Source organism: Enoplosus armatus, chromosome 6 (genome assembly GCF_043641665.1).
Source record: "Enoplosus armatus isolate fEnoArm2 chromosome 6, fEnoArm2.hap1, whole genome shotgun sequence".
NCBI classification, from domain to species: Eukaryota; Metazoa; Chordata; class Actinopteri; order Centrarchiformes; family Enoplosidae; genus Enoplosus; species Enoplosus armatus.
This window is the reverse complement of record NC_092185.1, coordinates 12,624,843-12,644,473: the sequence shown is the minus strand read 5'-3', so window position 1 is coordinate 12,644,473 and position 19,631 is coordinate 12,624,843. Positions and strand designations below refer to the sequence as shown.

The following is a 19,631-nucleotide window of genomic DNA, read 5'->3' as shown; positions in this document are numbered from 1 at the left end:
ACTGGCTGGCTTCCGGGGGAAAAATATGCCACAGGTTTCTCTTTATTATATCCTTTTTATGCACAACGGTGAAAGTAAAAGGCTGTTTTGAATGCCACTAATAAAACTAATAATATTGATTTATACAGAGTGAATTATGCCCAGAGATCAAGAAGCATAGTGTGAGCCTGCTAGAATAATTTTTCCTCTCTGATTTGTGATTATCTCTGAAAAAATCTCTGCATGGCTTTAAACGGCAAGGACAAGACAAGATACGGGATTCGAGACAGCGTTACACATTTACGAGGATCACCCAAATGCAACACAATTCCACCATACTCTCGTCGATGCTGCACATTACGAGGATCATTTTAACACACCAGCAGTCATCCCTGTCAACGCCTCCTGTGGATTAGTAGATCTCCAAAGATCTGGATGGTTGTGAACGGCATAGACACAAACGAAGCCTCCATATTACTTACACCGTTTACACTGATTACATCACGTCTGCTAGCTACTGTACCCAAAGGGGAGGTTAGCTTGCTAGGCGAGTAACTGACCTAGTTCATAACAGCTAGCGTTACATCACTTTGGGTCGTGTCCCACCTGGGAAATAGCGGCCTAAAGGAGTCAACGCGTCACACTTCATGCAATAGGCACTGTGACATTAGTATGACACACTGACTTGTCAAACTAAAACAAGAGAGCTAAAGCTGCAGTGACTTAGCAATTTCGAAAATCCGAAGGGGCTGTCAAGACGCGACTGGTTTCATCGTGCCCTGTGAGTAAAACTAGCAAGCTTGTTACATGTTGCCCCCCCCCCCTTTTTTTTTTGGTGGTATAGTTAATGTTAGAATTAAGCTAACGTTAGGCATTTGGCTTGTTATGTTATCTTGCGGGCCTGACTGCTCGCTGCTTATTTGTGTCCACACCGCAGGCCAAAGCTTAACCACTGTGCAGCCTGTCCAGCCCGGGTTGTTTGTCATTACCACTGCCAGTAACACTCGTTAGCTCTGGCTTGGGCCTAGCTTAAGTAGCTAACAGTTACCTATTTATTAAACCCAGCTAGCTACATTGTGTGTTTTGTAATTTCTTACTAGTGTTAGATAACAGGAGGTAATTAGCCGTGATAGCCCAATCAATCAATACATTTCAGGTGGTGTAAAAAAGATTGATTTATACATTAGTGGAGACCACCTTTATCAGTAAATGACCTGCTTTGCTAATGCTAACAGTGACGTTGAAGTTATGAAATGTGTTACGGCCAACTGGCCTCTCCTGTTTGACACTGCTGTATGTTAGCCGCAGGCTAATTTAGCCATCCCTCTCCCCTCAGTACACCGTGTTCACTTTCTGTGTGTTTTCAGGATCTCGAGCCAAAACAAGAGTTATGTCCTGTCCATGCACTTCGGCTGCCAGGTTGTTCCTAAACACTGCCCACAGAGGTAGGAAAGGGACAGTACACACCCTGCCAGCTGTCTAAAGCTGTATGACATTGTGCTATTTGCTACAACCTGTGAATGAAGTAACTAGGGCCCCAGCTACCCAGATCGCTGTTTGTTGTGACAGTCGTGCAATGTCAACAGCAGGTGGAAAAGTCACTTAAAATGTTTAGTAGCTGCAGCTAAGCTAACGTTGTTACATCACCCATCCTTTCGAGTTGCACAACGGTGACTGAGCGTTTCTAGTAACAACACTTAGAAAACCACAAAATTGTGTCATGTAGCAATAGCTAAGCTAACTTGTTACATCAACCTGCCTGTCAGAGACCTTCACACTTGTATAATGAAAAACAAATTACAAATACAAAGCATACAATAACTACAGCACATGGACGTTATGCCCTTGACTATGAACTGTTACTCTCTTACTCATACTCTTGATAATATGCAGTGTGTTCAACTGATAAACCATAGCCAGAGGCCATTATGTTTCTTGTTGACTCCTCTGATTTGTTGTGAACTAATTAAGTTAAGTGCCCCAATGACTCATGTAGGGCTGCAACTAATGCTTATTTTCATCATCAATTAATTTGCGGATTATTTTCTCAATAACCGATCCATTGATTAGTCGTCTAAGTGTAACAAAATTGTGAAAAATGGCCATGACAGTTTCTCAGATCACAGGGTGACATCTTCAGATTTCTTGTTTTTGTCTGACCAACAGTCCAAAGATATTCTGGTTACTATCATAAATAAAGTAAATAGGCAAAGTTTCTGTTGATTTGACCAATGGATTAATCAACTACTTATATCAGCTATAGTTACATGACAAACAGGAGCAGTTATGAAATTTGTAGTTTGCTATTTGCTTGCTGCCTAAATATTGGTAAATAAAATCATGGAAATGTGCGCTGTAATGTGTGTTCACAAATCACAATGTTGTTTGGATGTTGCTGTTGTTACAGGATTGTCCTGCTCCCGGATTCAGTTGTTTTCTCTGAGTCGTCAGGGGTCTCGAGAAACTCATTTACCTCCCCGGGTAAGGGTGAGGTCGTTTTCAGAGACTGCTGTCTGCTATGCCTCTAAAGATGGGACAACAAAGGACAGTGGAAGTGATGGTGGAAAGGTAAAACTCATTTGTAGCTCTCTTCCATGGTACTATTACACACCACTTTGTACATGGAAGAAATAGTTGTAATGTAATTTATTGCGCTGACACGGTCATGTTTACACAGAAAAGCATCAGTGAGGCGAAGAGACAGTCTGGCTCTGGAGGATCAGGCAAGGGGGGAAGCCAACTACGCTGCCCTAAATGTGGAGATCCCTGCACACATGTAGAGACCTTTGTATGTGAGTAAACATTCATTCATTTTCTACAACCATTTACAGACAAATGATCTGATGTGCATTTTGGGTGCAAAATACATGCAGAAACTTCAAATCAAGAGGACTAGGTGTAAAGGAATAAAGCATAGTAATCTGTCACAGAGTTCGCACACAGTACCCTGGGTACCCGGGGTGACACAGAAGTATGTCAGCTCAGATGGTGGTGATAATGGTCAGTTGGTCAGAATATGTAAACACAGTGTTGCACAGTGAATAACCGACTGTATTAGAAGAAATGTGGTTGACATTGTTGAATGCTGTGCAAACATGAATGTGGAGGTAGAAAAAATTCAGAAAAGATTATTTTTTGCATTGGCTGAATAAAAGCAGCATCGCGCCCCAGCAGATGGACAAATTATCATTTGAATCCATGATTGTTGAAATGTGGTATATTTTTATAGAAGCATTAAACCAACTTTCCACAAACAACCACCATATGTAATTTCCTGGCACAGTTTGTCAAAACAAAGACCTGCAAGTAAACACTGAGATGTTGGTTTCATTGTTGTCCAATGAACGTTTTGTGCTCTGTCTTAAAACATCAACTGTGTGAGTTGCTGCGTCTTTCATCATCTAAGTGATGTTTGGATTGTTAGATGGCGTAAGAAACCTCCTCTCAAACAATCAAATGAGGGATTTCTGCGCTGGTTTGTTTTTGTAAGTTTCTGAAACTGTAAAAAGTGTACACCCTCAGTGGAATTAAAATAACTCTCCCTGCGTTTTTTATTTTTACTCTGTTTACTCGCACATTTTCATTATGACAGTGTGCAGAGACATCACTAAATACAACCTATTACTTACTTACTTACTTCTTATTACTTACTGCACCTGTAACTACGTAGGTAGATTTTTGATCACTTTTACATTGTCTGGAATAAACTTTTCAGGTCCAGAGTTTTAGTTTGTGGTGTACCACTCATATGCTGTTTATAGTAATGTTAGTCATGTTCTCTCTGAGCTGGTTTAATACTTTAATGTAAAAAGTTAATCTTTTACACAGAATACTGTCAACTAAATAATACAGAAAACTGACAGGCAATGAACATTATTAGGTAGAAGCACTACAATCCATTGTGTCTGTCTGCCAGTGCACAGACAATCTTGGGTTTGGTTTTTTTTCACCTTCATGATTCATAGAAGCAGCAATGTGTTGTCATCTGACAGTAACCAAGTATCCTCTAGCAGTGACAGTGCAGCCATTTCTGCATTTCAGCACTATGAGCGACCCTTTCACACTTAGTTTTGGTTTGAGTGTCAGTCAGCTGAATGATCTGCAACCTTGGAAAATTGTTTAACTGTAAATGTCTCAACAATTTCTTTCAAACAGGATGTGAAATGTTTCAGTATTAAATGTGTTGTGTGTGTTTTTTTTTTTTGTAGCATCAACACGATTTGTCAAATGTGAGAAATGCCATCACTTTTTTGTGGTTCTATCTGAAACGGACTCTAAGAAGGGGCTAAACAAAGAGCCAGAATCTGCTGCGGAGGCAGTGAAACTGGCATTTGCACAGAAACCTCCCCCTCCCCCTAAAAAGGTGAGAAAATGAAGCAGGAACCAAAGTAGTCAAAATGTGCTTTTAGATTACTTTCATTGAGGTGTGTCACACATGCTGTTGTAATTGTCAGTCTATTATACTTTTATGCAGTTATGAAATACAAATTACTTTTTCTTTTCAGATATATGCTTACCTCGACAAGTTTGTTGTTGGCCAGTCCTATGCAAAAAAGGTGTTAGCGGTTGCAGTGTATAATCACTATAAGCGCATCTACAACAACATCCCTGCTGGGAGTCGACAGCAGGTGGAGGTGGAAAAACAGCCCTCTCTAACACCTCGTGGTCAGTATCATTGTCGTCCATAGAGCTTGCTTAATTCTGCTGCTCGTCCTCTCCAAGTTTGCATTAGAAAACACTTTTTCTAATGTCTTTGGTATGTTTTAGATTCATTTTAAACATTTATTGTGTACATAATGTACATTTATTCATTTGGGCTCCTCTGATCACTTGCATTAACCAGACTATTATTGTAGTCTGATGTGGAAAATACTATAGTGCATAAGAAAGCAAATTCAAGTTTTGAAAAGCTCCCAAGATAAAGAAAAATGGTTCTTTTGGCAACAGAGTGAGTTTGACAGAAATGTTCATGTTCTGTGTTTGGACAAAATCTGTTTGACTCACATATATACTGCTGAGCTTTGACCTATTATTTGGCAGCATATTTGTCTTTATTCAATACTGGGCGGCAGAGACAGACAGGAAATATGGGGAGAGAGTGACGGGGAATGACATGCAACAGGGCTTGTAATTTAAAATAGAAGAATTATATTCCACCACATGGGTTTTGAATATGATTCTGGAATTAATCAAACACTATTTTTAAAACACTATTTCAAAACTAAACTTAAAAATGGAAGTAGAGTCTAAAAACATGGCTGTTTTTTATTGAGTGCATGATTAAGATAGGAGATTAACATAGGAGATGCAATCATGCAAGATTACAACTGAGAGTAACAATTTGTTGACATGCAAGTGCTGAAACAAATACACTTGCAATTGTTGTCACATTGAAGAAATACAATTTAGTGCAAAATATCTTTTAAATTTCACTCATTAATATGGGGCTATTTTAGGGGTTATATAGTTATAACTTGTCTGATTACTGAATCATCTGTATTATTTGGCATTTGTTCAATAATTATGACACACAACTGTATAAAGGTTTTTGCAGGACTGTATTGATTATGTCATAATGGTAATGGTTAATGATAATATTGATATGAGTACTTTCATCCTCTCCCTGTAGAGCTAGAGATGAGAAGACGAGAGGATGAGTACAGATTCACAAGTAAGTGACTGGTCCTCTTTAGTGTTATCTTAACAGCGGCCGCTTTGAAAGTCACAACACAGTCAAACAGTCTTTTATTTTTATGAGTTGCACAAATGCCAAAATGTACAGACCTCTGTGGCTCCTTAGTTGGAGTAGTGAATTTATAGTCATGCTCAACCTAAATCATTTGATTATATTATCATGATTAGTCATTTAAAGCCCTCCTAGGCATCTAATTGACACCAGATGATGCAGTATATTTTGTTCTGGAGCAGTGACTTGTTTTTATTGCGTGTTTATTCACAGATTTACCACGTGTACAAACAACGACAGAAAATGAAGCAATAAAGTTATGCTTGTTATCTTTGACTGACCAGACAATAAGATAAGCTAGCCCAGTGACCTACATTCACATCTGTACTTTTGCTATTTTCAGTCCCGCTCTCCTCACCTAGTAACTCTACACTGGCACAGACCAGGGCACACGTATTTTTAGCCTGTACATGGGAACTGTTACTATGCACAATTTGACATATACACCATCAATGAATGACCTGTTTGAAATTGTACAGCAGTTCAAATACAAAGGGTTCTGTTGCGTCTTTATAGTGATTCGTGAAATACAGTTCCTACTTTTCCGTTCACAAAAGTTCACCCTGTGGCTGTGCATGTTGTTGCAGAACTGCTGCAGATTGCAGGGATCAGTCCTCATGGAAACGCTCTGGGAGCGTCCATGCAGCAACAGGCAAGTCAGCAGGCACCTCAGGAGAGGAGGGGCGGGGAGGTCCTGGACTCCACACACACTGACATTAAACTGGAGAAGAGCAACATCATACTTCTAGGTCCAACTGGCTCAGGTTAGTCTTGTGTCAACATTGTTCTAGGATGTAATATCGCACAGTGACACTAGGATCAGATATGCAGTTTATTTGTAAATATGGATCTGTCTTGCCAAAACATATTTTGTCATAATTCCTCAAATTTTTCACAGGAAAAACATTGTTGGCGCAGACACTGGCACGTTGTCTGGACGTTCCCTTTGCAATTTGCGATTGCACTACGCTAACTCAAGCTGGATACGTGGGAGAAGACATCGAGTCAGTTATTGCCAAACTGCTGCAAGATGCCAACTACTCGGTGGAGAAAGCTCAGCAAGGTGGGCAGAGGGACTAAATTTAACAGCAGTGTAGTTTCCCACATGAAAACCCATACCATATGTGTGGGTTTTTTTTTATTTAACACCAGAATCAAAACAAATTAGTGCAATAGGATATTACACAAAACATCCATTCTGTTTTCTCCTTTACCATAACACATTTTTTACATTAACATCAAATCCCTTCTGATATGCATTTGAAGGATGGAGTATGTGAATGTTTTCAGTTATTTGTTTCTTACATCAGGGCACACACAGAACTGATGATTAAAACTGAAATTGATTTACAGTTAGTTTTGTAGGAAGTATTACAAATATGGAGCTGACAGATAAAACAACAAGGAAGTTGTAAATGGAAGGCATAAATCCAGAGTTTGAGACCAGTTGTGAACTAATTCATGTCAGTAAGACCGTCATGACATGTTGACAACAAGACCTCTATCCTCTATTAGCCCACATACAGTATAGGACAGTAGGAATACCTGTTTGAAAGCAGCAAGCAGCTGACTGGAGATTTACAACTTAGATATAGAAAAGAAATGAAGCATAAAATCAAAGATAAATACTCGTTTTGTTTATTACCACCCTGTTTCTGAAACTAGTGCTGTTATGATAGTAGAACCACCGAGTATGTGTACACATAGAAGGAATGTGACTCCGGTTTCAAATTGCTCTCCATGAACTTAAACACAGTTCCAAGAACAATTTACGGGTTTAATATTAACTCTATAAAACAAGGCCATAACAATCTTTAAAACCACTCAGTGGGACTTTACCCTTGTAAAGATTGAATGTTTACTTTCCCACCAATTACTGTATTATTCAGCTACAACCTGTTGAAATGTGCACGTTTGTATCACATTTTGATTCCTTACATGGGAAAGGAATGTGTTAGTGGCCTGATCTGGTTAGATATGCAAGCAGGAAGAGGTTAAAAAAGTAAACATCAGTGTCATTTTAAGGTTGACTCACCACTGCCCTGAAACTGTTCTCATAGTGTCTCACATGTTTTCTTCATATAAAACCTTTTTAATATGATTAAAAGTGAATGGTGAATAGTATAGTTTAAGCTGAAATCTTAAGTAAACATCGTATACATGTCTGCTTACTCTAGGACTGTCTCACATAATTGCGAGAAGTGAAACTTAGACTGGCTCTGTTTCCTGTGCAGGTATTGTGTTTCTGGACGAGGTTGATAAGATTGGCAGTGTGCCTGGAATCCATCAGCTGAGAGATGTAGGAGGAGAGGGAGTCCAGCAGGTCAGTGTACAACCCGAGTTCCACTAAATAACACTTTAATGCAATTTGTTTATAGACATTCATCTCATAATTTGACTGCCAGCATTTTATTATTATTATTATTATCATGATTATTAACAGCAGCAGATTTTAATCATTTACTGTAACTGCTTTCCTGTTTTCCCCCTTGTCCTTTATTGGTTGATCTAGACTTGTGTTATTTACTTTTGTTTGTCTGTCAGGGGTTGCTTAAACTCTTGGAGGGCACAATCGTCAATGTTCCTGAGAAAAACTCCAGGAAACTGAGAGGAGAGACGGTGCAGGTAGACACAACAAACATTCTGTTTGTTGCATCCGGAGCCTTCAATGGACTCGACAGAATCATTAGCAGAAGAAAGAATGAAAAGGTAAATTTAACACGGCTCATATGTACCGACTGTCAGAAGACAATCAGCCGAAGCTTGTTGTCATTCCTGCCTCTAACTTGAACCTCATGTTTTCACGACTCTTCAGTATTTGGGTTTTGGAACTCCCTCCAACCTGGGGAAGGGGCGCCGTGCAGCGGCTGCCGCAGACTTGGCCAACACCAGCGGTGAGACGGACGCGGTGGCTGAGATAGAGGAGAAAGACAGGCTGCTGAAGCACGTCGAGGCCAGGGACCTGATTGAGTTTGGAATGATCCCAGAGTTTGTTGGCCGTCTTCCTGTGGTCGTTCCCCTGCACAGCCTGGATGAAGAAACGCTAGTCCGAATCTTGACTGAGCCACGCAACGCTGTCGTTCCCCAGTACCAGGCTCTGTTCAGCATGGACAAAGTAAGGGCTCTGTTATAGTGGGTACTACAGCACAATGTTAAAGCACTGTGTTAAAGAAATGCAGCCCCCTCATATATTTGAAAGGGACCACTGTGTTGGCTCCGACAAGGAGGATAGGGAAAAAAAAGTCAGACCTGGTTCATCTGTGCAGCGTCATCTGAAACAATGCGCCCCCCCCCCCCCCCCCCCCCCCCCAAATAACTTGTTTGTGAGAAATGTATCCACATGTGTCTATTTGTTTATACCTGAACGACTGGATATTGAGAATTGAAAATGATCTGCAATGTTTTTTTTTGTTTCAGTGTGAACTCAATGTGAATCAAGATGCCTTGAGGGCCATAGCCAGGATGGCTCTGGAGAGAAAAACTGGAGCTCGTGGCCTCAGATCCATCATGGTGTGTGATTTTTTCCAAGGGTATAAAACTGAATTTTTATGTAATGTTGATGTAACACAATAATTAAACATGTCCTCTTTTTTTTTTTTTAAATCAGGAAAAGCTCCTTCTAGAGCCCATGTTTGAGGTGCCGCACTCTGACATCATGGCTGTTGAGCTGGACAAAGATGTTGTCCAAGGAAAATCACAACCCAGATATATCAGGTCAGTATCTCAGGGCTACATGTGTGTCATGTTAGAGATCCGGTTCCTTAAGCCCAGCAAGTCTCCAGCGTTGTGTGGTTTGAAACCTGAACTGGAGTTTCCATTTGAATTTCAGAGCTCCAGCCAAGGAGTCTGCAGAGGAGGAATACGACTCGGGCATTGAGGAGGAGAACTGGCCTCGGCAGGCGGATGCTGCTAACAACTGAACCACATTTCACTCATTTCACCTAAAAGACAGTCTCTGCGATCATTAGATTACTATGAACCTTTGGATACCACCTCTGGGTTTAATGATAGCCCCTGACAAACAAGCTGAGGACATTATAGTAAAGGTAATGAAGGCTGCTGGTTCTCACTGAGGAGAGTTTTCATGATGAACAAGTTAAGAGAGTGTAACAACCTTTGGTCCCGTGCATCAGATGGTAATTCTCTAGTGTTGCACTCGCAGGGTGGACCTTTTATAAAATATTTCAATCTCTGGGGATTGTTAACATTTTATCTATATAAAGATAATGCAATTTTATTCATGAAAGGATTTGTAGCTAGTTAATTTGTTTTCTCTTTTTGTGGTGATGGGCTGTCATGGCAAGGGAAGCAAATGGAAATGATGGGATCATACTGTACACTTACACGTGGGGCGCTGAGAAAGTGTAGATGTGATGTTACCATGTCAAGCGATGCCTTATATCATAAGGGCATAATATTCCATGAGCACATCAATATTTTGATGTTTTCTTCTTTTCCACCATTGTAATAATGGTGTTCACAGTAAACAATTGGGCTGTAAATGTTGAGCTACACTGCTTAGGTAGCATTTGTAAGCAGTTTGTATGACAAGACCTCTAATTAGGAGAACACATTGTGACGTGTAATGCACCAGCACACTAAACGGAGCAGATGAAAAATAATGGTGACCTTTTTAAACAGCCAGAATGGTTATTTTTCTGTTTTGCTTCCTCTTCTAGCCCACTCTTTAGGGAATGTATATGTGTTTACTTACAGACCTCTGTATCGCAGGACTGTCTCACAAAGCAGGATTAGAAGGTTAGCCAGGCAACTCTGAAGTGTTAATAAAATATCCTTTTTTTCTTTTTGGAGTAGCTATCCTCCAAGATACATGAAACCCAATCATATCTGTAAACCTGACATTCAAGCTTCATTGTCCAGATTCAAATCAGACAGAATCTCTGTCACAGTTGACTGGATGACGCTCTAAACCTGCTTTGATAGACACCCCTCAGGACAGCACAGGTCTTTTATTTTCTTTGTGCGTGCCCCAGCGTTGGAAACTTGCCTCACCTTTAGTGCTGTAATATCCTGTTACTAAATGGTACTTCAATACACATGTCTGTAATCAAGCCTCCACCTTAATGCTCTCTGACTGAACTGAACCACGCTGCTGTACTACTTTAAAATGCTGTTTGTGCTATAAAATGAGATTAAACTAGATCTGTTCTCCCTTTGCTTTAAGTTTCCTTTTCTTTCAGTAACAGTTTAAAAACTGCTTCTCTCTGTTTTCAGAGGTCTGTTACAGAACCTGTAAACCCACCTCCCAAGTTTGTGAATCTTAAATTTATTGTGATTGTTTGAAATATATAAATAAAATGTATATCTGTACAGATTTTTAATTGTTGTTTCTCAGACATTGTCAACACATAACAGGTCAATGAAACAGGAAATGAATGCAATAGACATCACAATGTTGTTCCACCCTGCTACGTTGTCACCTTTAAGTAATCTGCTAATCTCTGGAAAGTATTATGCTGTTCTTTGTTTCCAAATACCTCAGCGTTTCCATAATCCCCCTGCAAGTCCACACTGGAAGTCACACTGTCTGAAATGTGACTTTGAATATAGATGGAAAAAGCTGCAGTTGACTAAAAAATTACAAAAGATTGAGGAAAAATTATATATTTCATATTGTTAATGAACTACTAGTGAACATAAAATAATTAAAAATATATTCATTGTTAGTGCTATTTTTTGACAATTTTGAGTATTACTCGGGTATATATTTAAATACTCTTAATAACTAATGTGTACTGTACCTCGACAGGAAGGATTACAGCAAGTGTCTGAGGTATTATTGGTAAACAACTCCTCGGATGATGTCAGAGGCTTAGTGATGAAGAGGTTTATCACGTACCATGATGTGTCTGTGTTAGTCATTTACTCCAAACACCTGTCAATGCTTCAGAGAGCCGTGGACCTGAGAGAGGATACCTGACGAGTAAGTATTGACGCAGTTGCTATGAAGGTCTGGTTTTCTAACTTAAAACTCAGGAACTCTTGTGTGATTCTTCTGATGCAGGTTATTTGTTGGTGCATTTTGGTGAAAATGAACTCCCTGGAAGATGTCCCGTTTCAGACCCTCCTGGGTCCACTGGAGGAGGAAGTGCAGCTGGTGACAGCTCCAGACATCACTGTACCAGACTGCCATCAGATACTACGACACACTGAGGTCACACGTCCAAGTGAACATTCATATTTTTTTCAAGTTTAATGTCTTTCTGGGATCAGTTCACTAGCAGTCATCTGTTTCACTATGTGGCTTTTAGACTTTGCAATTTCTGTTCAAGACCTTATTATAATTTCTTCTTCTGGTTATCCATCAGTTAAATAGTTTGGAGAATGTAGTACCTGGGTCCAATAGGCCCAAATCCATTAAATGAAATTAATGTATTTTTTAAAAACACTCCTGCTGTTGGAGTGGAACTATTATGCTCAACTACATCAGATTTGTCACATCCCAGAAAGAAAAAACAAAATGTATATCACTGTATTTAACATCCATGTCCATTATTTTGATGTTGTAATGACGGATTGTCAAGATGCATTTTTAGGGCCATGTTTACTTGTTTTTTTGTTTCCTTTTGTGATAAACTCTTGCATTGAATTATTGATATTACCCTCGTACACATGACCGTAGGATACAGGTCACAGGTGTGAATAATAAAATGAATAATGGCTGAATTCCATTTAGCATCTGCGTCAGTGTCAGGGTCCTGGTATTGTGCATACTGGCCCACAGTCATGGCTTACTGGGACAATTTAATATAGGGGAGCCATTGTTAATGTTGTTAGTAACACGTGTCTGCTGAGTAAAAGGTCAGTTTCTGAAAATCTTCCTTTTGTTTGTTGTTACTGCAGTATGGCTTCAACCTGGAGAAATGGATTTCACCTGGGAAGCAGCCGGCCCGTCAGGCACCATCCTGCCCCCCCTACTGGATGATGTTCAGCAGCCCTCAGGCGAGTCGCAGGGCCATTCGCAGGAGCAGCGACTCATGGGCCTCGAGCCCTCGGCCCCGCAGTCACAGCCTGAACTCTGCAGACACTCGCTGGCTGCACCATCGCACTGTCAAGTTCCACATATCTGACTCAGAGGATGAAGACGGCTACTTTGAGGATAATGAAGGCTCCTCCACTGAAGATACCCGTCACCCCACCAAGAGCAGAGAGTCCCGGCCCCGGAGCGCCGCACCCAAAGACCCAATCTCCAGAGTCAAAGACATGCACCTCGGTCCTTCTGCTCACCACTGTAAGCCTGACTCACCTCGGAGCCTCAGAGGCCACAGAGGCTCTTTACCTTCTCTCCAAGACTGCAGACAACCTCTGCGAGCACTGGAGCAGCAGAGGGCACAGCAGGCCAGCCCCCTCCCTCAGGGGCAGAAGAACAACAAAAAGAGGCAGCGTTCACTGGGCTGTGTGGGCAGAAAGTACTCCCAAAACACACCACCTGCTCGCCCCTCTCCATGCAGGCAGCAGCAGCAGCGACCCTCCTCTGCAGGGCCTGTTGTCAAAAACCGCAGTCAGAAGGTTGGTTTTCTTTTTCCTGTCAGCATCTCTGAGAACAACATTTATACAACTTTTTTTTTTATCTCTTTTGTACTTTGTCTGTTCTTCCCTTGTCATCAGGCCCTGAGGACCGGTGGCTCTCGTGGGGTTTTCTTTGATTCAGCAGCAGAGTTGCTGTCAGCACTCAGCCAGGAAGAGAGGGAGCTACTTGAAACCATCACAGAGAGGGGCTACCCTTTACGCACAGCTATTCTGGCTCTGCAGAAGACTGGCTATCACAGCCCAGAGAAGGTAGGGACCACTTTGGGTTTAGAAGTTGTTAATCAATGTGTCTTTAATGGTTTATAAACTCTGATAATACATAAATAAAGGCATTGTTTTCAGTAACTACAGGCTTGATAGCCAATAGTAAAATGAAAACTCACACATCACAATAAGCCACCCAACCTGCATTTTTTGTATTTAATAAATGCTTCAGGTCAAATTGACAGTGTGAGGGGGTCCTTACTGATTACTGGCCACTTGGCAGGAAATACTCCAACAAAATGGATCCTCACTCACCAAGTCTTATTTATGCAATTATAACATATTAAGGATCTGTCAAGCACCAGTATTTGAGCATAATTAGAAACACTTTGAACATAAACTTACGTGGTATGAAGACATTTCTTTAAGTTTACCTACAACTCTAACGTTATTTGTGCTTTTATCAACACCCAGCATGTCATTCTCATAATTATTTGTCACGTTATCCAGATCCTAAAATACCTGGTGGCCAGTGACCGTCTGTGTGAGCTGGGTTATGATGAAGCACAGGTGGAGGAGGCCTTGGAGATGTTTCAGAACTGCGAGAGCAAGGTGATTTCTTCTTGTCACTGTTTAGTTTACAAAAAGCATCACCACAGCCCTACCATATCATTATAACCTACTTTAAATTCTATTTCAGGCTGCGGAGTTCCTGCGCCTTCTGACTCAGTTTAATGAGATGGGCTTCAAGCAAAGTGCAATCAAAGAAGTGCTGCTTGTTCATGAAAATCACCGTGAGAGGGCACTCGAAGAACTCATGACACACGTAGCTTAAACAGAACATCTTCTCATTTCTAGTTTGCATAGAGAATTATTTTCACATCTACAATGTGTGAAATCTAAAGATACAGTATGTGGTCAGAATGTAAGACACTGATACTGCTTTCTGACTTGGACTCAGTGGACAAACAACTCAAGCACAGGAGCTAAAAAGAAAACATCAGGTATAATTAAGAATGACACAAGATAACAAATAGGTAGACTTAGTAAGGATGAACGTTTTTTTAAAACGTTTATTTACAGCGCGATAAAAAAGCAAACTTAGCTGTCATTCCAGCTGGAGGAAGAAAATCATGGTACACTGGCTAACTGCGACAGTACTAAAAACAACGTAGTGCTCTAGATATGGTTAATAACGTTTCATTTACAAGGCTGTACCCCCAAAAGAAAAATGTCAAATAAAAAGCCACAACAACCTTGCTACAAATATCAGAAAATACATACAGTAGAGAAAACTGCTCCAGCAGTAATCCTGAAATAAAGTCTTACAAATACAGGATCGATAGACTTAAAATGTTCACACAGATTAAAATATTTACATTTTTTGTAAGAAGTTTACATTAAAAGTTCCCTCTTGTCCAATATCTAACTACCGCTGAGCTGGAAGACCTCGGGCACCGGAGCTTTGACTCTTCACTGCTGACTGACGGTGGAGTTCAGCAGTCCGGACTTCACATTCGATTTAGAAGCCTTCGAGAGGTCTCTCTGCAAAGAAACGTCCATATGAACTGTCAGCATCAAGTCAATGTGTGTGCATTCACACTGTGTTAGCATGGGACATGGTAATATGAAATGCTAATGTATATATTCATTTTGGAAAAATATTTTTGTGAAGTTAAACTCAGGGAACAAGTCATTGAGTCTTTGGTATGTTAGGATGTTTTTTAAAGGATTTACAGCTGAGGATTAGAACGTTTTCCACTGTTTTCTCATGACCTACTGCACCAACTCCAATAAAGAGAATCTGGTATGTGTGTTCATTGTGTATGTGTTGTCTACCACTATGTGACTTTTGATGCAGATCATCATAACCCTAACCTAAACTGTTACTGTAGAGCCAACAAAGTATCAAATGATAGCGTTTTAAAATCAAACTCATCATGCTAGCAATCGTTTGCCATTTTGCAGATGGTTGAGCTTCCACTTTTTTTGCAAAGTACAAAAATATGTAGTTTCTGTAGGAACAAAGAAATGTTCAAAAGGGGAAATCTTCCATCAGATTTACAAAAAAAGTCATACAGGTATGAACTGAAATTCTGTTTAAGGTCAACAGTGATGCCAAATGGCAGTTACATGGAAAACCATAAATTTACTGGGTTAACTAAATCCTACAGACTTCAAAATATAATATCGTTCTACTGATGTAATCCAGGAAATTTGAGTATTTCACCTTATCCGATTGGACTTTAGTGGACTTTTTGTAGTTAGGGACTAAACATGTAAAACCGCATTTACCGCAAATTCCGAATAGGAGCCGGCAATAGAGTTAAAGGTGAAGGTGTGATCTTGAGTTTCCTGAGACCTTAGTGTGCCACTTGGAGTATTTCTATTAAGATGGGAGATGTTTTCCTTGTTTCGGTCAAGTGCACGGGGAGTCTTTCCATGTCCAGGGGTGCGCAGGCCAAAACCCTACAACAAGACCAACTAGAATGATAATGTGTATTTTTTTGCCACCTTTTTCATTTCAGACTACAGGACCATAATGAGTACAAAAAGAAGCAGCTTTTGATTGAAATTTACATTTACTCTAGTGAGCAAGCATACCTTGCTGGCAGACAATGGTGGTTTCTGGATGGCGGACTGGCACATGGTTCCACCGAGGCCTGAACTAAGGAAGCTAGTAGGAGTGGACATGGTCGAGGTGCCATTAAGCTGAGTGGACAGAGGAAGAGGTGGGTCAATTTGGGACTTTATTCACTCACCCAGGTACAGTCAGTATCATTGCACATAAAATAATTACATAATAAATCTAATAAAACCTCAGCACCATCTTACCTTTCTTACTTTTCCAGGTGTGGGAGTCCCCGCTATCCGCCTTTTGGATGGTGTTCTCATTGCAGTTCCATATAACATGTCCTCCTGTGTCTGTTTAGTTTTCTTCAGTTGCTATTTCAAACAAAGAAATTATGTAGTCACATTGACAACACTTTCATGACTTAAGACTCGGTGTAGTTTTTAATCAAAGTAATAACATACCCTTTCCAGTTTCTCTTTCTCCTTTTCAGTGTGGTGGTGATCCCACTGCTGCTTCACATACTCAAGAAATTTCTGTCCATTGACCAGGAATTCCTTTCCATGCTCCTGCTCCCAAACATCAATTTGGGCCTTCAGAGCCTTTTCCAGCTAGAACAAACAGGAAACACTAATTTAACCTTGTTGCCATGTTGTCAGATTTAGCACTGACAGTGGACTGTCAGTCCACATAACAGTCCAATTTCTAAAAATACCCTTCCTATGTCAAAAGTTGGTGCACAACAATCGATTGCACAGGAACTCCAGACTGAGATAATTAATGATTAATATCCCCATCTGTTGGCCAAAAATGGTAATTCGCCAACTGCCTCAGCTGTTTCCACTCTCCTCACATATGGTTCACTTGAGCTCATTTGCTTTATTGCTAATTAATCTAATTTGACAAGGCTTTTTCTGTTGAAGCCCAGTTAACAGCTCTTACAAGTTAAAAAAGAAACGCTTAAATAGCATTCAGACAGAACTTGTTTCCTCACCTTAGGCAAGCTTTTCTGCAGGTCAGTTCTCTGCTTCTCCTCTTTCAGCAGGTTCCCACCTCTGTTGTTGAACCTTGCGGGATCATTAGCCTTTTTCTGAGATGGAAAGCACATACATCCACACACGTTACCACACCAAGAGAAGTTTGTTTTAAATGCTTCCCCACTAAATTCATGCAGATATTACTTACGTCAAGTTCCAAGTACAAGGTCCAGTTCTCCTGCCATTTTGTGACTCCCTCAAAGAGTTCCCTGTGGTCCTCGTAATACTTCTTCAGGGTACTGACCTCAGCCTCGTGCAGGTTGAGAAGCTCTTCAGTGAAATCATCTGTGGAAAGACAACAAGACTGAGACCCACACTTCCTTTGTGATGATCAACTGGATATACTCAGTGTAAGGGCTTTGTCATTCTAAGACAGGTATTCACCATCATGATATGGAACAAAGGCTTGCTGCTGTTCTTGGCTGTAGAAGCATCTCTCCCAGAAAAGGGCAATCTCAGCTCTGATGGCCTCAATGACACTTTTCATGCTTTGCATTTTCAGCACCTGTAGACGCTGGACCTCGGCCTGGAGCTGGGAAGACATAGCTCACATTATTAAAACTTTGAGGTGGAGGTGTTAAGAGGTGCTTGATGAAAATACACACTACTGCATCATCTGAAGTCACTTAATTCATGCAAAGTCATAAGGTAGAATTTCTTACTGCCTCAATGTTTCTCTTCTTTGACATGACCATATGCTCAGAGAGCGCTTCCCTCTCCTCTTGGGGAATCTGAAGTCTTTCCCACAGCTCCTGGATCTTGGTGCGGAAAGCTGAACAACGGAGTTCATTCTGAGACTTGCTTTCTTGTAACTGGAAGGAGGCATAAAAATCATAAATCCATTACAATATGATATAATATGTGATATTGTAGACTGTTAAATCATAGTGTCAAATTAACAAACATCTAGATGTAAATATCACAAAATCACCTGACTGAGGAGTAATTTAAGAGCAGCAATGTTATCATTCGACAGACAAAATGCCTCCTCATCCTCACACATCACATCCATCTCAAAGCTGGTCTCTGGGTGCCGCTCCAAATCACCCATGCATACAATGATCTCCTTTTTGATGCTCACAAACTCATCATGACGACGCTCCTGAAAAGACAAGACAGGTTAAAACCATAATAAAAAAAAGCAATTAAGTAATAAAGAAAAGCAGAAAGTCTGTAACACCTTCTCTTTGGTGAGATTATCCAGGTAGGCACGATATGTCTCCAGTTGCTGCAGTGAAGGGATGTCCTGGTCAATGCAAAAGGGGGTAGTGCACATAATGTCACACAGCTCACGGTCTTTGTCAACAAGGCCCTTGAGCTCTTCCATTCTTTGCTTCTTGTGCTCCTTCATCACCTCTAGGCGTGTGCGGCTATTCTTCTCCATCTGCAATATGGTGCAGCCATCCTCTTCCTTCTCAGAAAGCCAGAAAGTTAGTCCAAACATGTTAGCCCAGGCAGTTTTAAGAAAACAACCACATATCTCTAAAGGAGACTTACCTCAAAGGCGGGCAGCTGAAGTTCACTGCACAAATGATTAAGTTCCTTAAGACAGGACTCTATGCCTTTCACTAATCTCTTCTTGAGCTCCTCTTCTTCGGCAATCATTAGGTCCAGCAAACCCTATAGAACAAGGGAAACCAAAAAAAAGTGTCAGATTGTTAGCTCTGTATGGTCAACAATCAGCACTTTAATTAATTTAAATTTATGTGGGACTTACTTTAATGTGTTTGTGAACATCATTGGTTCTCTGTAGGCGCTGCTCCTCTGGAATCCCGATTTCTTCCCAAATATCCTGCAACCTGACCAGTGCTCTGTTGAGGTAGGCAACAGACTCTGCTGCGTGGACTTCACTGGAAGAAAAGCAATGGTTCGAGTGGGTCAGTATTCAGGGGTTTAAACATCTGTTTAAAACACGAGTCAAACCGGTCCAGTATTAACGTTAGCGCTAGCGAGTAATTTCAAATCAGCTAGCAGACTCTGTTAGTAGCCGAGAGCTAACGTTAGATGCCACAATCCTCTCATCCACTGAGCAAGCTAACGTTGGTTAGCTTCCCGACGCTGTACAGTTGTAACGTTAAACAATACCAGCACATGAGTAGCATGAGATTAATAGAAACAGAAATTACCATTCAAAATCATTCATTGCAGCATACACAGACGGCTACTCAGTCCTAACGTGACACAAGCTGTGTGCGTCTGCTCACAGTAAAGCCAGCTAGCTTTATCTAAATTCAACAGGCTAATCAGGAAGTAAGTTTGCTAACTGAATATACCATTGTTAAATAATTGTGGCTCCAATTGATAAAAAAGTTAAATTACTAACCTCACTCTCATGTTACCACCGCAGACAGCTAGAATTTATTAAAAACAATATTCCTTAACGCAAAAGCGGCCTTTGAAGATTAAAAAAAAAAACCCCGAACTATTTAACATTGATGTGGCTACGGTTATCTGGCTACCCGTACGTTTGTCTACTCGACGGCGTTTGAAATTTGCACCGAAACAACATCTGGGCTCTGATTGGCTGATGACAGTGACGTCA

At 40.6% G+C, this 19,631-nt stretch overlaps 3 protein-coding genes across 5 annotated transcripts; 2 read left to right on the top strand and 1 right to left on the bottom strand.

Moving 5' to 3' along the window:
* The first annotated feature begins 593 nt into the window (after positions 1 to 593).
* Positions 594 to 10,903, top strand: clpxb (caseinolytic mitochondrial matrix peptidase chaperone subunit Xb). Of its 2 annotated transcripts, XM_070907130.1 has the most exons (15): positions 594 to 760; positions 1,347 to 1,424; positions 2,387 to 2,547; positions 2,657 to 2,771; positions 4,188 to 4,342; positions 4,485 to 4,644; positions 5,609 to 5,650; positions 6,313 to 6,489; positions 6,624 to 6,788; positions 7,960 to 8,048; positions 8,270 to 8,434; positions 8,541 to 8,840; positions 9,143 to 9,235; positions 9,333 to 9,439; positions 9,555 to 10,903. In XM_070907130.1, the coding sequence occupies exons 2-15, from the start codon at positions 1,370 to 1,372 to the stop codon at positions 9,643 to 9,645; spliced, it is 1,875 nt and encodes a 624-aa protein (XP_070763231.1). In that variant the 5' UTR covers positions 594 to 760; positions 1,347 to 1,369; the 3' UTR covers positions 9,646 to 10,903. The 2 variants fall into 2 exon arrangements, with proteins under 2 accessions (XP_070763231.1, XP_070763232.1); XM_070907131.1 differs by lacking the exon at positions 5,609 to 5,650.
* Positions 10,904 to 11,744: 841 nt separating this feature from the next.
* On the top strand, positions 11,745 to 14,315 carry LOC139287127 (ubiquitin-associated protein 1-like). The gene is made up of 5 exons (XM_070908113.1): positions 11,745 to 11,900; positions 12,590 to 13,255; positions 13,355 to 13,525; positions 13,991 to 14,092; positions 14,181 to 14,315. The coding sequence occupies exons 1-5, from the start codon at positions 11,745 to 11,747 to the stop codon at positions 14,313 to 14,315; spliced, it is 1,230 nt and encodes a 409-aa protein (XP_070764214.1).
* A 251-nt stretch (positions 14,316 to 14,566) lies between these two features.
* Positions 14,567 to 19,541, bottom strand: LOC139286591 (protein regulator of cytokinesis 1-like). Of its 2 annotated transcripts, none has more exons than XM_070907456.1 (14): positions 19,413 to 19,541; positions 18,807 to 18,939; positions 18,587 to 18,709; positions 18,270 to 18,500; positions 18,021 to 18,191; positions 17,752 to 17,901; positions 17,474 to 17,621; positions 17,238 to 17,374; positions 17,047 to 17,142; positions 16,517 to 16,663; positions 16,316 to 16,426; positions 16,085 to 16,192; positions 15,776 to 15,949; positions 14,567 to 15,025 (listed from the first exon to the last, which is right to left on the bottom strand). In XM_070907456.1, the coding sequence occupies exons 1-14, from the start codon at positions 19,421 to 19,423 to the stop codon at positions 14,954 to 14,956; spliced, it is 1,812 nt and encodes a 603-aa protein (XP_070763557.1). In that variant the 5' UTR covers positions 19,424 to 19,541; the 3' UTR covers positions 14,567 to 14,953. The 2 variants fall into 2 exon arrangements, with proteins under 2 accessions (XP_070763557.1, XP_070763558.1); XM_070907457.1 differs by lacking the exon at positions 19,413 to 19,541 and adding an exon at positions 19,216 to 19,232.
* Positions 19,542 to 19,631: the final 90 nt, after the last annotated feature.

Coding starts and splice junctions, on each gene's coding strand:
- clpxb (XM_070907130.1), top strand. CDS start 1,370: ATGTCCTGTCCATGCACTTCGGCTGCCAGGTTGTTCCTAAACACTGCC. Junction 1,425..2,386: donor CCTAAACACTGCCCACAGAG/GTAGGAAAGGGA, acceptor CTGTTGTTACAG/GATTGTCCTGCTCCCGGATT. Junction 4,343..4,484: donor CTCCCCCTCCCCCTAAAAAG/GTGAGAAAATGA, acceptor TTTTCTTTTCAG/ATATATGCTTACCTCGACAA.
- LOC139287127 (XM_070908113.1), top strand. CDS start 11,745: ATGCAGGTTATTTGTTGGTGCATTTTGGTGAAAATGAACTCCCTGGAA. Junction 11,901..12,589: donor AGATACTACGACACACTGAG/GTCACACGTCCA, acceptor TTGTTACTGCAG/TATGGCTTCAACCTGGAGAA. Junction 13,256..13,354: donor TCAAAAACCGCAGTCAGAAG/GTTGGTTTTCTT, acceptor CCTTGTCATCAG/GCCCTGAGGACCGGTGGCTC.
- LOC139286591 (XM_070907457.1), bottom strand. Junction 18,710..18,806: donor ATGTTCACAAACACATTAAA/GTAAGTCCCACA, acceptor CTTGTTCTATAG/GGTTTGCTGGACCTAATGAT. Junction 17,902..18,020: donor TTAAATTACTCCTCAGTCAG/GTGATTTTGTGA, acceptor GCCTCCTTCCAG/TTACAAGAAAGCAAGTCTCA.